Source organism: Salmo trutta, chromosome 32 (assembly GCF_901001165.1).
Source record: "Salmo trutta chromosome 32, fSalTru1.1, whole genome shotgun sequence".
Lineage (NCBI taxonomy): Eukaryota > Metazoa > Chordata > Actinopteri > Salmoniformes > Salmonidae > Salmo > Salmo trutta.
Window position 1 is genome coordinate 16,261,905 of NC_042988.1, and position 15,552 is coordinate 16,277,456.

At 44.3% G+C, this 15,552-nt stretch overlaps 1 protein-coding gene and 1 long non-coding RNA gene across 4 annotated transcripts in view; both read left to right on the forward strand.

Moving 5' to 3' along the window:
• The window catches only part of LOC115171242 (sphingosine 1-phosphate receptor 2-like), a 33,777-nt gene extending 24,633 nt beyond the window's left edge, over positions 1-9,144 (forward strand). For all 3 annotated transcript variants that reach the window (XM_029727867.1, XM_029727866.1, XM_029727868.1), the window contains exon 2: positions 5,607-9,144. In XM_029727867.1, coding sequence (XP_029583727.1) covers positions 5,774-6,895 — 1,122 coding nt within the window. In that variant the 5' untranslated portion in view covers positions 5,607-5,773 and the 3' untranslated portion in view covers positions 6,896-9,144. The remainder of the gene's footprint in view (positions 1-5,606) is intronic.
• A 3,214-nt stretch (positions 9,145-12,358) lies between these two features.
• On the forward strand, positions 12,359-14,135 carry LOC115171243 (uncharacterized). Its single transcript, XR_003871159.1, has 2 exons — positions 12,359-13,740; positions 13,935-14,135. It is a non-coding gene; the product is annotated as an uncharacterized LOC115171243 (long non-coding RNA).
• The last annotated feature ends 1,417 nt before the right edge of the window (positions 14,136-15,552 follow it).

A 15,552-nucleotide genomic window follows, 5' to 3' on the forward strand; every position in this document is an offset into this window, starting at 1 on the left:
TTATCTGGTTGTTTTAGTTCTGATCATTTGTGGATGTAAAACAACCTTGGTGTTGGAGACACACTAGATGGGCTATATGGTCACAAACTAAACTCAGCAAAAAAAGAAACATCCTCTCACTGTCAACTGCGTTTATTTTCAGCAAACTTAACGTGTGTCACTGCTGTGATAAGGAGCGGACCAACCAAGATGCAGCGTTTGTGTTCCACATATTTAATATATAGTGAAACGTGATGCAATACATAAATACTTAAACTAACCAGAAAACAACAAACTAACCAGAAAATAACAACCCGTGACGCAGAGAGGGAAGAAACACACTACTCAAAATATAATCACCCACAAGGACAGGTGGGACAAACATCAACTTAAATATGGCCTCCAATTAGAGACAACAACAACCAGCTGCCTCTAATTGGAGGTCATGCCAAACAACGACCAACATAGAAATACAAAAACTAGAACTGAACATAGACATACAAAAACAGATAAACACCCCCTGTCACGCCCTGACCCCTCTACCATAGAAAATAACAACTTACTATGGTCAGGACGTGACAATGTGTAAATATTTGTATGGACATAAGATTCAACAACTGAGACATAAACTGAACAAGTTCCACAGACATGTGACTAACAGAAATGGAATAATGTGTCGCTGAACAAAGGGGGGGTCAAAATCAAAAGTAACAGTCAGTATCTGGTGTGGCCACCAGCTGCATTAAGTACTGCAGTGCATCTCCTCCTCTTGGACGGCACCAGATTTGCCAGTTCTTGCTGTGAGATGTTACCCTACTCTCCCACCAAGGCACCTGCAAGTTCCCGGACATTTCAGGTGGGAATGGCCCTAGCCCTAGCCCTCATCCTCCGATTCAACAGGTCCCAGACGTGCTCAATGGGATTGAGATCCGAGCTCTTCGCTGGCCATGGCAGAACACTGACATTCCTGTCTTGCAGGAAATCACACACAGAACGAGCAGTATGGCTGGTGGCATTGTCATACTGGAGGGTCATGTCAGGATGAGCCTGCAGGAAGGATACCACATGAGGGAGGATGATGTCTTCCCTGTAACGCACAGCGTTGAGATTGCCTGCATTGATAACAAGCTCAGTCCGATGATGCTGTGACACACCGCCCCAGATCATCCACCTCCAAATCGATCCCGCTCCAGAGTACAGGCCTTGGTGTAACGCTCATTCCTTCGACGATAAACGCGAATCCGATCATCACCCCTGGTGAGACAAAACCACGACTCGTCAGTGAAGAGCACTTTTTGCCAGTCCTGTCTGGTCCAGCGTCGGTGGGTTTGTGCCCATAGGCGACGTTGTTGCCGGTGATGTCTGGTGAGGAGCTGCCTTACAACCGGCCTACAAGCCCTCAGTCTAACCTCTCTCAGCCTATTGCGGACAGTCTGAGCACCGAAGGAGGGATTGTGCATTCCTGGTGTAACTCGGGCAGTTGTTGTTGCCATCCTGTACTTGTCCCACAGGTTTGATGTTCGGATGTACTGATTCTGTGCAGGTGTTGCTACACGTGGTCTGCCACTGCGAGGACGATCAGCTGTCCGTCCTGTCTCCCTGTAGCGCTGTCTTAGGCGTTTCACAGTACGGACATTGCAATTTATTGCCCTGGCCACATCTGCAGTCCTCATTCCTCCTTGCAGCATGCCTAAGGCACGTTCACGCAGATGAGCAGGGACCCTGGGCATCGTTCGTTTGGTGAGTCAGTAGAAAGGCCTCTTTAGTGTCCTAAGTTTACATAACTGTGACCTTAATTGCCTACTGTCTGTAAACTGTTAGTGTCTTAATGACCGTTCCACAAGTGCATGTTCATTAATTGTTTATGGTTCATTGAACAAGCATGGGAAACAGTGTTTAAAGCCTTTACATTGAAGATCTGTGAAGTTATTTGGATTTTTACGAAAAAGGGACGTTTACATAGCTTTGATAATGACCCCATATCTAGGCTATGCAGCATGAGCATACATGTTTGCTGATGCGTCTTCGGATCCTCTCTTGATGCAAATGTGCTCCCTGAAGCATTTTATGATTTCCTGTCTCTCTGAATGACACCTGAGAAACGTATTTCTGGTGCTTGTCTTCCTGTCTCTCGCTGCTGCCTTTTACCTCTTATTTCCTCTCACTCTCTTTCCATCCATCCATCCATCCATCCATCTCTCTCTCTCTTTTTTTTTTTACACACTCACAATGGAAACACCATTCTCCAGCCTGTACTGTATGGCCGAGACCCCTGGTCCCGCTACTGAACACTAATGTGGGTTAGAGTAGGGCCTTCAGCCATGGAAATACAGATGCCTGAGGCTTTAGGTTCTTGCACCAGTGAAAACCTGCCAGTGGAACCACATGAATCTCACATAGTACACAGACTTGTTCTCTCATTGGATCTAGGCCTACCCCTCAGTGTAATCGATCATCTCAGTCACTCTTATCACGTCCTGTTGTTGAAGGTAGGTAGGGAGGGAAGGAATCGTGGCAGGTGTGTTTTGGTCTTGGTGCTGAGCATGTGTTTATCTGTTATGGCTATAGCAGCAGGGATATGACAGTGATGTGTGATGTATGAGGTATCAAGACAGTGCACAGCTTTGTCTCGTGCCGTATGAGGTTCGGGACTACAGAGCAGTGGAGCAGGAAGTCTGCTGCTCTCATGTCCTGTCTGTCAGCTAGTTGCCGTGGAGACGTCTGGGCCCGTGTAGCACAGGGCAGGGCAGATCAAGGGCGAGACAACAGCACTGCAGGTAAACCAGCCCATCAGGTTTCACACGCTGTCAAATCCCCTGATCACAGAGATGTCATGTGGCACGCCAAGGTCTCCACGGTGACGCACAGTCTGACAGGGGACCTTGAGCTGCCGTCTACGAGCAAAGTTGGAAAACAGTCGGGAAACTCTCCTTAGAAATGTGACTGAAGAGAACTAACTGAAAGATGAGCTGAGAGGAAGGAAGAAGCTGCTTCCAAAACATCACATAATCTCCTCTTGCTCTGTTCCATCTCAGCAGTTTTTAGAGAGCTGGTTTATATTGAGTCCTCCAATAACAACATCATTATCGTCTGCAGTAGTAATGTAACTTGATGTAATTACACTGATGCGGCTGGCAGAGCCACTCAGCCTCAAGCCCTGATTTCTCTCTACTTATGGACATAGGAAACCAGGGGACGGGCGGAGACCTGATGCTGTGATTCCGATAAGGAAATAGGAATATATTAATTGAATTGAATCAACTTTATTGTTCCACAGAGGGGACATTGGATTTGACCCCAGCATAAAATGGGCATACATCAGCACACGTCCAACGGCTAATACAGTTGCAGCAGCCCTATTGGGAGTAGTCTGACCAGGGAGGGAGTGACTCCAGCATGGCTTGGTGTGGCTGTGTTATTCAGGCTGAAAGGCAGAGCTCCTCCACACTGAAGGAGACTATTGTTCTTTTGTTCCTGCTTGAGGAAACAGCAGAGCATTCTGGTTATTATTAGTAGCCAAGAGCAGCTGTGTGTGTGTTCAACCTGTGTGTGTGTGTGTGTGTGTGTGTGCAGCTGGACTGGTGTGCTGCTCTCCTCAGCTCTCTGTGTGTTGAGTATATACTCTTAGGTGTGTGTGTGTGTGTGAGAGTGTATAGGGCTATGTTCAGTACATTCCATTCCTGTGTACGGTGCATGGACAGGCACATGACGTTGAAGCTTATATGTGGGGGTCTGGTGTGTGCTGGTATCAGTGTGTGTTTTTGTGAGTATGTGTGCACGAGTGCGTGAGGGTTTTGTGTGCGTCACAGAGATGTCTCAGATTCCTGCCTTTGTGTCCAGATGCCATTCCACATGGGCACACCGCTCTTTCCACTCTCCCCAGCCCAGCCCCTCTCTCACCCTCACTGAGGTTTGTCACAGCCCAGTAGACAGGACGGCAGTTAGACTACCTAGCGAGCTACCCAAACCAGCAGTAAAACCGTTTAGATTAGGGAAATGAAGCAGGCAGCAGCAGTTCAGGCTGTAGAGAGGAGGCGTGCAGTGAAAGCATCAGGATCAGGTTACTATGAGCTGTTCTCCAGAGGCATCTCGTTACCGTCAACGTATTTAAGAGACCAGCTCAGACTCAAATCAGCTTTCCAGAACCTCTTTACTGTTGGACAGCTTTTATTTTTGTTTTAACAGACCCTCCTTTTGCTTTCAACACTGTTTTGACTTCTGACTACTGATTCCAAGCTTTCTTTATGGACAAGTGTGTTATTTGCATACATTTGATTGAAAGCAATTATTTTAAACTGTATCATTCAAATGAACAAATGGCTCAATTTGAATTAATTGTTGAATGTAAATGTTTAAGGGTAGAGTGGATCTGAAAACCAGTAACACACATCTGCTAATTAAAATATTATGACCCAACTGTGGCTTTTACAACTATCTTAACCAATGACCATGAGAATAGATTTTTCATTTCACTTTAGATTGGTTAATAATATGATTCCCACAAGTCTGGAAAGTCCCCATCTTGTGATATGCCCACCAGTGTTTGGGGGTCATCACGTTGAGGCCTGCCCCTGGCCCTAGTCTGGCTGATCCACGATCTATGAGTTAAATGTTGCTCAGTCTGGACAACGATGGTGTGACGGAGCAGAGTGTTGACAGCAAAGTGCTTAGAAATGGTGAGCGGAATATCCTCGGTAGACAGACAGACCTGGCTGCTGTCTGTTCTATCCTGACGGACCATTAGTTTCTGAGGTTACAGCCTATAGGTGATCTCTGTCTGCAGAAATATCTAGGCTACTGTTCTGGAAGAAAAATGTCTTGTTTCCTATTTGTCCTCGTACTGATTTTCCTAGGAATTACAGTTCCAGATTGGTCAAAGAGTGTAACTCTTCATGATAGGTTATTATGATGACGTAAACCTTGTCCTGGAGTCTCTCAAAGCTCAACACTAATACACTATCTCCTTACTGCCATTCCAATCCTGTTGCACAGACAAAAGCAGCAACTGTCTGCCTGTGTGGGTGTTTAGCTGGAGATGTAGCAAAAGGACACAGTACACAGTGTATTTGCAGCAGTAGCACATGTTGTAACACACAGTCCTCTCTGTGTAATGCTCAGGGGAGAGTTGTGGCTAAAGGCAGATGCCAGATCTGTCTGGATTGGATCTATTTTTGAACCCTAAGAAATGTCTGATCACCCCAGGTCCACAGGCCAAAGCAGGCCCTATGGCAGTAAGAATCAGTCACACACACATCACACACAACTGCTCTGATTTGTGTCATAAGCAAGTCTGACCTTAATAAACTATTTCACTGTAACACAGACCAACTCATTACTTTGTCCCCCCTAGATGAGTTGACACTTGAATCAACCGTTTTCCCCCTTTTAAAATGTCTATTTAAAGGGAAAAATCTACTTCATTGTTATCTCTAGCACCACCCCAACATCAACGTGTAAAAATGTTGCTTTTTATATGTTTTGTAGTAAAAAAGTTTTCCAATGATATCATCAACCAATTAGTAGACAATTAGTAGGCAATGCCTGCTCATAATTGGTTAAAATAGCACGATGCACACTATTATATGCCCTGTTAGTAATCCTGACCATGTCTCTATGTTTCTCTGCAGGTGACCCAACCAGGCTTCCTGGGCAACAGAGACGTGATTCTGGGACGGGCACAGTCCCTCCCCTCAGCCTGCCTGCCCTGCGTCCTCCCCCTTTCTCCCAGACGTCTCCTCTTGAGAGAATGACCATCGGCCCAGACCAGCTCTACCGCCACCATACCACTGTGTGAATGACTCTTTGCCGAAAAGCCACCGTGCTCTGCCACCCCGTTGTTGCCATGAAGAGCAAGTATTCCCAGTACTACAACCGGACCCTGATCCATGCCTACTATGTGTTTGCCAAGGACATGACCTCGGAGGAGCTGGAGGAGCGCACCAATGGGAAGGCCCAGCTCAGCTCCCTCAACATCGTCTTTGTCATCATCTGCAGCATCATCATTCTGGAGAACTTGCTGGTGCTCATTGCCGTGTTCCGCAACAAGAAGTTCCACTCCGCCATGTTCTTCTTCATCGGGAACTTAGCCTTCTCTGACCTGCTGGCCGGCTCTGCCTACATCGCCAACATCTTCCTATCAGGGCCAAGGACCTTCGAGTTGGTGCCGGTGCAGTGGTTCATCCGGGAGGGCACAGCCTTTATAGCGCTGGCCGCCTCCGTCTTCAGCCTGCTGGCCATCGCCATCGAGCGCTACATCGCCATCACCAAGGTCAGGGTGTACGGTTCTAACAGGACGTGTCGTATGTTCCTGCTGATCGGGACGTGCTGGGTCACCTCCATCCTCCTGGGGGGCCTGCCCATCATCGGCTGGAACTGCATCAACAACCTGCCTGAGTGCTCGGTCTTGCTGCCCCTCTATTCCAAGAAGTACATCCTGTTCGTGGTCACCATCTTCAGCATCATCCTGCTCTCTATCGGTATCCTTTACGTGCGGATCTATCTGATCGTGCGCTCCAGCCACCAGGAGGCCACCAACTCTCCGGCTTACGCCTTGCTGAAGACGGTCACCATTGTGCTGGGCGTCTTCATCGTGTGCTGGCTGCCCGCCTTCACCGTCCTCCTCCTGGACACCTCCTGCCGCAGGCTGAACTGCCCCGTCCTCTCCAAGGCAGACATCTTTTTCGGCATCGCCACGCTCAACTCGGCACTCAACCCGCTGATCTACACGCTACGCAGCAAGGACATGAGAAAAGAGTTCCTGCGCGTGCTGTGCTGCTGGGGACTGCTGACCAGCGGGCGTCCCGCTGACCGATGCCTGGTGCCCCTCAAGAGCTCCAGCTCTATGGAGCACTGCACCAACAAACACGAACACCAGACCACGCCCATCATGCAGGCAGAGTGCACCACCTGTGTCTGACTCGATGCTATAATCACACAGTGTGTGTGTCTGAATGTGAATGTGTGTGCGTGCGTGTCTGTTTCGACTAAGTGTGTGAGGGATAGTGTGTGTGATGGGGCTGTGTGCAGGTGAAGAGACTTAAAGAGGAAAGCACACCTGTGAACCCCCCATCCCCACCCCAGACCTGCCACACAGACGACCGTCTGTCTGTTTGTCTGGAGATGTCACAACATCGTTGACTCTCATTACAATCATACCTGTGTGAATTCACAATCAGCATTCAACCGATTCACCACAAGAGCGTGATAACACAATCATCCTCGAGTGAATTCACTATTATTCAATGAATTCACAATCGTAGCTGAGCCTTTTTTTTGTATTTTTTTTTAAACAATGTTTTAAACATTTTCTTAGGGACTTTCACAGAGTGGAGTCACAATCTTTGTTGAGGGAGTCTTGAATATAACGATACATTAATTAATGTTCTGCATGTCCGCTTGTTTTACATGTATGCAGACTCTCTTATTGAAAGCCAAATCCACAGACACCATATACATAATCGTGGTGCTGAGTTTTTGGTGTGTTTTACTGCACCCCGATAATGGAAAGCTTTCAAATATTGCACTTTGTAGACATGTAGGCGTTGTGTGATTGTTTATGGCTGTCACCCCCTTGAAAGGTTAAACCACAGAAGTTTCCCTGAGTGAATGATATATGTATCCATACATACAATACTCATAGGCCTTTGCTCATATAGAGAGATGTGAGGCACCCAGGCAGTGACTAGTCCTCACTCAGTACTGCACTCCATGCAGGCCAAAACCCTTACAAGTACCCCTCTAAACCAGGGCTTTATATCTTCATATATAAACATGCATAGATCCCTTTGATTAACTGCAAAAACAAAAGTACTCTACTTACATATATTGCATGACATTCTAACTCCTTTGTAAGAACTAATGTGTATTGGTGTACTCCAGTAAGTTCAGCTTGTTCATTAACAATCTCTCTCTCTCTCTCTCTCGCTCTCCGCCCACTTTTAAATCTGTCCCTCTCGCTTTTACTGTTGTCTTTTGTAACTAATGTTTCCTAAGAGGAAGGCCCAATCAGAAAACACATTTCCTGAAGTGAGTTGGCACTGATACATTTCATTCAATGACAGCTACCCAGCAGCCGATAACCAACATGACTGTTGTTTTAACAAAGTTGTAGCAACGCAGTGGCAGTGTGCTTTCTGTTATTATTGGGCCTTGCTCCAGGGGAATGGGCCTGAATGTAAGTCTGAAGTGTTTGGAGCGAGACCACTCTATTTTTTACAGTATTATTGATCATTGACTTGTCATTGATGTGCAGAGAGTGGGATTAAACAGGGTAGGTCAATCTCACTGTGAAGTCTTAAAAACAGACCACAACAAATAACAGCAATATCACCACCAAGCCAGTCCAGGTAGAATGGTTGAAAAATAGTACAGTCCTGTTCAACACAGGAAGACATGGGATTAGTCCAGAGTAAACACGTCTCATCTTCCCCAATCCCAATAATCCCCCTCCATAAACGAGAGAAGATCCAGTTTCAAGGGGAGCGGGGGTCTCCATTCCCTTCTCACGAGAGGTCGCCCTCTTTATTCTCTTAAGACACCTAAATAAACTCTACTTCCTCTAACGACAGGGAAGTCCTGTGTTTCATAAAGCGGTTCCTGTTGTTCAGGAAGAACCTCATCTGCCTTTGTCCAGACACACTCACTCTCACTTGGCCACGCTTCTGGTCCTCATATTTCCATGCAGGTTTTTACAGCCTGCTAGTTAGACAGCGAGCCCTAGCCTGGAATCCAAACTGATATGCTCTGTTACAATTGTTTCACTTCACAATAAACTGAGCCTATAAATGTAGATTCCAGGCTAGGCCAGACCAGTAGGAATAGTGAAAGCACTATGGCAGCTACCATATTGCCTGACTGCCTGCTCTCTCCCGGGTTTCTTAAAAGACAACGCAAACATACCTATCACTTCATTCGTGTTGCCTAACCCTGTATGATTTGTATAAATATATGAATAACTATGTATGTAAGTATGTACAGTATGTATGTATGTATGTATGTATGTATGTATGTATGTATGTATGAACTGTGTTCATGTATGGAATGTATTGTGTGTCCAGTAGCACTATGCCTGTGTCAGAACGGTACATATTAAACACTAATAGTGGTACATCATTTGTTTTTCTTAAATGCATTCCTTTTTACAAAATAAATGAAATATCAAAAGAATCCAATGCGTTTTGTGTGTGTGTTTTTAACCAAGTGAATGTGTGGACACAAAAGTTCATATTTGTGCATGTATTGTATGTGGAAAAACATGTCCTGATACGTTTCACTTTCCAGGCCTATTGCCATCTTTCAAAATCCCACATGACTGCATGAGGTGTAATTGAAAACTGATATTTAATACAAACACGCTCTAACAAAGTCTAAAAAATACTTGTTTCAACATGAAAAAGCTCTATGCAAATGTTGCCATTAAACTTTTCCCATTTAACCTTGGCCTTCACATCTAACAGCATGGTTTTAACTGCTTCCAGACTAACATGAGAAAGAGTTCTGTTGTGTGAAATGTTAGGGATGACCATAAGGGGCGGGAGAGGTCAGGGGGGAGAGAAAGAAAATGGGGTGTGGCAGGCAGTTTTGAGAAATTGTTATTTAGGAGAGAGTGGCTGTTTTTCTGGGCGCTCCATAAAGATGGGAGACAGCCTTGGGAGGGAGGGCGGACTCTGGGCCACGGCCCGGGAGAGGCTGACGGAGTGTGGCCTTGAAAGAGAGTCTGGACTGGTTGCTGTCAGACGTCCAGGATTCCTGGGTGGGAGCATTGGCTGAATCAGCCCCAGGAGGCTGCGCTGCGGTCATGGCAAAAAGGGATCCAGCTTTTGTCAAATTAAAGTCCGATTTGACTTTTCGTAGCAGGTTAGAACTTACGCAGCAGGTTAGTATAATTAACATAGCAGGTTAGGAGAATTAGGAAAAGGCTTAGGTAAAATGCTTTAAAAAAAACTTTAAAAGTTAATTTGACAAAAGCTGGATCCCTTCTAGCCAAGACCCTGCGCTGCTGGGAACGTGGCCAATAATTTCCAGAGTTCAGCAGCAGGATATGACAGAGTCTAGAAATCTGTAGGTGAAGAACACAAAAGGCATAAAGGTTTACGCTGTGTGCATAAAGCTCAACTGAAACAGCTGCATATGCTTAAAAAGACATGAACACACTCACGCCACACAGGCACACCCACAAACAGGCATCCACATTGGGAAAAACAAGACTGCACACTTGCGAGTTTAAAACATACAGGCACTTGGAGTCAGCTGCACATTCCTGTTATAGATATATCACAGCAAAAAACACATACAAAGGAGCTCATATGCTCTTGTAACCGATGTGAAATGGGGCGTCAGGGTAGCCTAGTGGTTACCGCGTTGGACTAGCAATCGTTGCAAGTTCAAATCCCCAAGCTGACAAGTTACAAATCTGTCGTTCTACCCCTGAACAAGGCAGATAACCCACTGTTCCTAGGCCGTCAAAAAAATAATTTGAATTTGTTCTTAATTAACTGACCTGCCTAGTTAAATAAAGGTAAAATAAAAATAGTTCGCGGGGTGCGCTAATAGCGTGACTCGCTCTGAGACCTTGAATTAGTAGTTCCCCTTGCAGACAAGGGCCGCGGCTTTTGTGGAGCGATGGGTAACGGGTGTCAGTTGTTGATGTGTGCAGCCAGGTAGGGGTGAGAGGGACTGATTACACTCTCATCCTCAAGAAATTCACTGCACATCAACAGTAATGAACTAGTGCCACCTTGTGGTGAAACAGACTTTAATATTACGTGTACAATAATTTATATCATAATATGTTGAGTATGATGTGTGTGAGTTTTAATATAATTATTTTCTTTTTTATTCATGGATACTTTGTATTTCTACACATTCATTATTAATTTTTGTTTTCGGTTGCATAATGCAAATAATATAGATCTATATCTATCTATTCGTTCCATTTGTCCAACCCAAAATCAATATGAAGACATGCTGGCTTGTTATGTGCTCAATGGTTCTGTCATGATTTTAATTACATTTTACTGCACACACTTGCAATTATGAAGGTTTGTTTTTCGACAATAGACACAAATGTTGCTATTGTGTACTGGTCGTTCGACGAAATGAGTCCCTTTTGCATCCCTTTGATATTTTAAGTAGAAATTGTGCACCAATATTACATTTTAAAAGTCCGTTATATTAAACGAAGTAGCCTTTAATATAGAACACGTTTTTATATCAATAAAGACACTATGCACCCTCTGTGACTTCTAGGAATAGTTTTCACCATGGTTGTTAAGCCCTTTACGATGCTTTGACAAAGTCATTTCTGGAGTTTACGTATTTCATATGATTAGTTATTCATTTTAAGGTTAAAAAAATAAACATGACCCTCATTCTAAGGTCAACTATGTTATGTGAACTGAACTCTCATTTTAATATGGTGAAACTATTCCTATTTAAATAATTTTTCTAAAGAAACATTGATCATTCAGAAAGTATTCAGACCCCTTAACTTTTTCCACATTTTGTGATGCTACATCCGTATTCTAAAATAGATTGAATTGTTTCCCCCCCCCCCCCCCCCCCCCCCTCATCAATCTACACACAATACCCCATTATGACAAAGCAAAAACAGGTTTAGATATTTTTGCAAATACAAAACTGAAATATCACATTTACATAAGTATTCAGACCCTTTACTCAGTACTTTATTGAAGCACATTTGGCAGTGATTACAGTCGTGAGTCTTCTTGGCACACCTGTATTTGGGGATCCTCTCAAGCTCTGTCAGGTTGGTTGGGGAGCGTCGCTGCACAGCTATTTTCAGGTCTCTTCAGAGATGTTCGATCAGGTTCAAGTCCAGGCTCTGGCAGGGTCACTCAAGGAGATTCAGAGACTTGTCCCGAAGCCACTCCTGCTTTGTCTTGGCTGTGTGCTTTGGGTCGTTGTCCTGTTGGAAGGTTATCCTTCACCCCAGTCTGAAGTCCTGAGTGCTATGGAGCAGGTTTTCATCAAGGATCTGTCTGTACTTTGCTTCATTCATCTTTCCCTCAAGCCTGACTAGTCTCCCAGTCCCTACTGCTGAAAAACATCCCTACAGCATAATGCTGCCACCACCATGCTTCACCGTAGAGAGGTTGCCAGGTTTCCTCCAAACGTGACACTTGGCATTCAGACCAAAGAGTTCAATGTTGGTTTCATCAGACCAGAGGATCTGGTTTCTCATGGTCTGAGAGTTTTTAGGCAAACTCCAAGCAGGATATCATGTTCCTTTTACTGAGGAGTGGCTTCCATCTGGCCACTCTACCACAAAGCCCTGATTGGTGGAGTGCTGCAGAGATGGTTGTCCTTCTGGAAGTTTCTCCCATCGCCACAGAGGCACTCTAGAGCTCTGAATACTTTCCGAATGCACTCTATTCAACTTCTCAGATGCATTCAGATCCAGTTTTCTAAATTCAGATTCAAAACCAGAGACATCATCCTGGGCCCTCATTTATCAATGTTTCGTGCGAACAGAAATGTTCATAAAGCATGTGTGCGATCATTTCTAAGCAAAGTGTGGGATTTATCAATTTGTACTTATACTTAAGAATGTGCGTAAATTTAAGCACACCTCTGACCATGCGTGCGCACAGCACCTTGTGGTAGAAAAGTCAATCTGGCACAAGCTGCATTATGCAGCTGTTTTCAATGAGCGTGCATAATGTTTTGTTGAGAGCGACGCTTGGCTTATTAGTAGATTTAGTTTTCCAAGGAATATTTTATTGTATCTCTGCAACCAACTCTCTCCAGTATTAGAAAGTGAGACGTAACGCACCAATGCCATCCCAGTGCATACCCAAGTCCTCTCCACCCTGGAATTTTTGGCCACTGGAACATTCCAACGGGAGATTGCGGATCTGTCTGGCATTTCACAACCAACCATGAGCCGAATATTGCCTGCAGTCCTTCATGGCATTATTTAATTGACCCCACAATACATTGTTTCCGTACACTGCTGTGCAACCGCCAGACTGAAAGGGGATTTCCATACCATAGCTGGATTTCCCAATGTCATTGGAGCAATTGACTGCACCCACATCGCAATAAAAGCACCATCAGTGAACGAAATCAACTTCGTCAACAGAAAAGGTTTCTATTCTGTCAATGTGCAGGTCATCTGTGATTCACATTTGGCTTTGTTGAATGTAGTGGCCAAATGGCCAGGTGGGACACATGAGTCATTCATTGCGCAGAACAGTTCAGTCGGCCTTAACCTCCAGAAGGGAGCTGTTGAGGATATTGGTAAGTGACTTGTGTTTTAATTGCCATGTTAGACCTCTAATGGGAAACTGAATGTTGTGTTCATAACTGCAGGAGACCGGGGCTACCCATTAAAAACCATAGCTGATGACTCCCCTCACAAACCCCTCAAACCAACAAGATGCAACGTACAACCAAAGCCACGCACGCACAAGAACAACAGTGGCGCGCACCATAGGCCTGCTGAAATGGCGTTGGCTGTGCTTGTCTGGGACAGAAGGCATACTGCAATACCAACCTAGCAAGGCTTGCCTATGAAATGACATCTTCAAATGCCATTACGTGAATGTAATACAATGTGCAAATTCCTTTTTAGGTTTGCTACATTGTCAAGGCTTGCAGTGTGCTCCACAATATTACAATCAAAAATGGCATTCCACTGAATGATCCACCCAGACCCGATGAGCCCATGCCTGACGGAGTTTTCCACCCCCCATAGCCCTGGAACTGAAGACAAGAGTTAATATCATTAAACGGTTTTAGGTATCTGTTCTTCCAAATATTGACATCAAATCGACAAGGAAAACACGTTTACATTGCGCCAGAATTTGTCTCACATGCTTGACACAATCAACAAGTTATTTCAATGATTGATTTCTCTCTCTCAGGCCGTTGCATACATCCTCCAGCTGCTGTTTGAGTCCAATAATTGATGTGTTGATCTCTTGTTGTTTCAGGACTGCGTCAGTCAAAACATGCCGCGCAGCTGCCAAAGCAGACACCCTTCTTGTAGGCCTGGGGATGGATGAGGGGGTCAGGCAAATCACCCACATCTGTGAAGATTTAATGTTTTGTTATATATTTATTGTCAAGAAAAAATATTTAGATGTGGTCCATGTCTGAATATGGTTGCGAAAATAAAGTTTGGCTTACCATCAGTTGGTGTGTCTGGTATTCCTTCAGGGTCTGGGAGAGGGTCCTCAGTATCACCATCAAATGATGCCAGACACTGAGGTCTCTCCAATTATGTTGCCAATGCGCTGGTCCATAGCAGACACTGAAGAGTCACTCCGCACTCTTCCTGTTGCACTTCTATCCCTTTTGTGGATCATCTTTTTTTTGGCATATGTTTTCAAATCAAACCATTTATATTTAATTTCATTAACTGTTCTGCACTCAGATGAGGCAGAATTTACCACAGCTCTAACCTGCTCCCAAGCAATATTTTTTCTCTTATTTGTCATGCCGTTGATGAGGGCTTTAAAAAGTATGTCTTGTTTTGCTTCCACTTCGGTGATCAAAAGTTCTATTTCAGCGTCCGAAAAGTTTTTTTTCTTTGATTTCTCCATGTTGGCGGACAGAAATTAGTGACATTTCTTGCAGCTTTAAAGGGAAGGTTAATGACCCATAAATGGTAATTTAGGGCGGTTCTTTATGTAAATGAGACTTCACGTGTACTAGCAGTGTTTTAGAACGTGTCTGATTTATCAAGGCAAAATACATACAGGTGTGTGTAAATCAAGCGTACGAGCAATTGATAAATACCAACTTTTTTGTACTTGCGAACATTCAACATTTTCTTCGTACAGTTAATTTAGAAGCTTTTCTACATGAGGGCCCTGGCACATTAAACGGTACTTGATAAGCAAGCAGGGTCCTTTACATGAACTTCCTGAATTTATCCAAATAGAGTACCACAGTATGAGTCATAATACCCATAAAAATCTAGCGGTCAAACACCATTCATTTTCCCCATAGAGGATTTTAGAAACACTTAAAATAAGGGCTGTGTTTCGTGTAGACTTACCCTTGTGTGACGTTTTGATAACCGTGTAAATCTCCATAGGACAAGGTGACTTATCACTAAATTAGCCTGTATTTAATCCCCCAAAATGAAATGCTAATTAACTACCTACCTGAGTTGGCTGGTAGCCTAGTGGTTAGAGTGTTGAACTAGTAACCAGAAAGGTTGCTTGATCAAATCCTGGAGCTGACAAGGTAAAAATCTGTTGTTCTGCCCTTGAGCAAGGCAGTTAACCCACTGTTCCTAAGCCGTCATTGAAAATAAGAGTTTGTTCTTAACTGACTTGCCTAATAAAATAAAACTGCTCATGTGGCTATTATAAAGAACTACAAATGCCATGATGATCTGGATGAGACTGCCTAATTGAGGCAAAGCTAAGAATCTCTAGATTAACTACCATGTAGTAATGAATAAATTGGCAAAATGTCTTTAAATTGACAATTCTGTGAACTGTCTTGTGCAAGTTTTAAATTGATATAATACCTGTTAAAAAAGGTGTCAGAGATGATGTGCAGGAGCTTGCAGGGATTTGTAGTCTTGCATGATGTCTA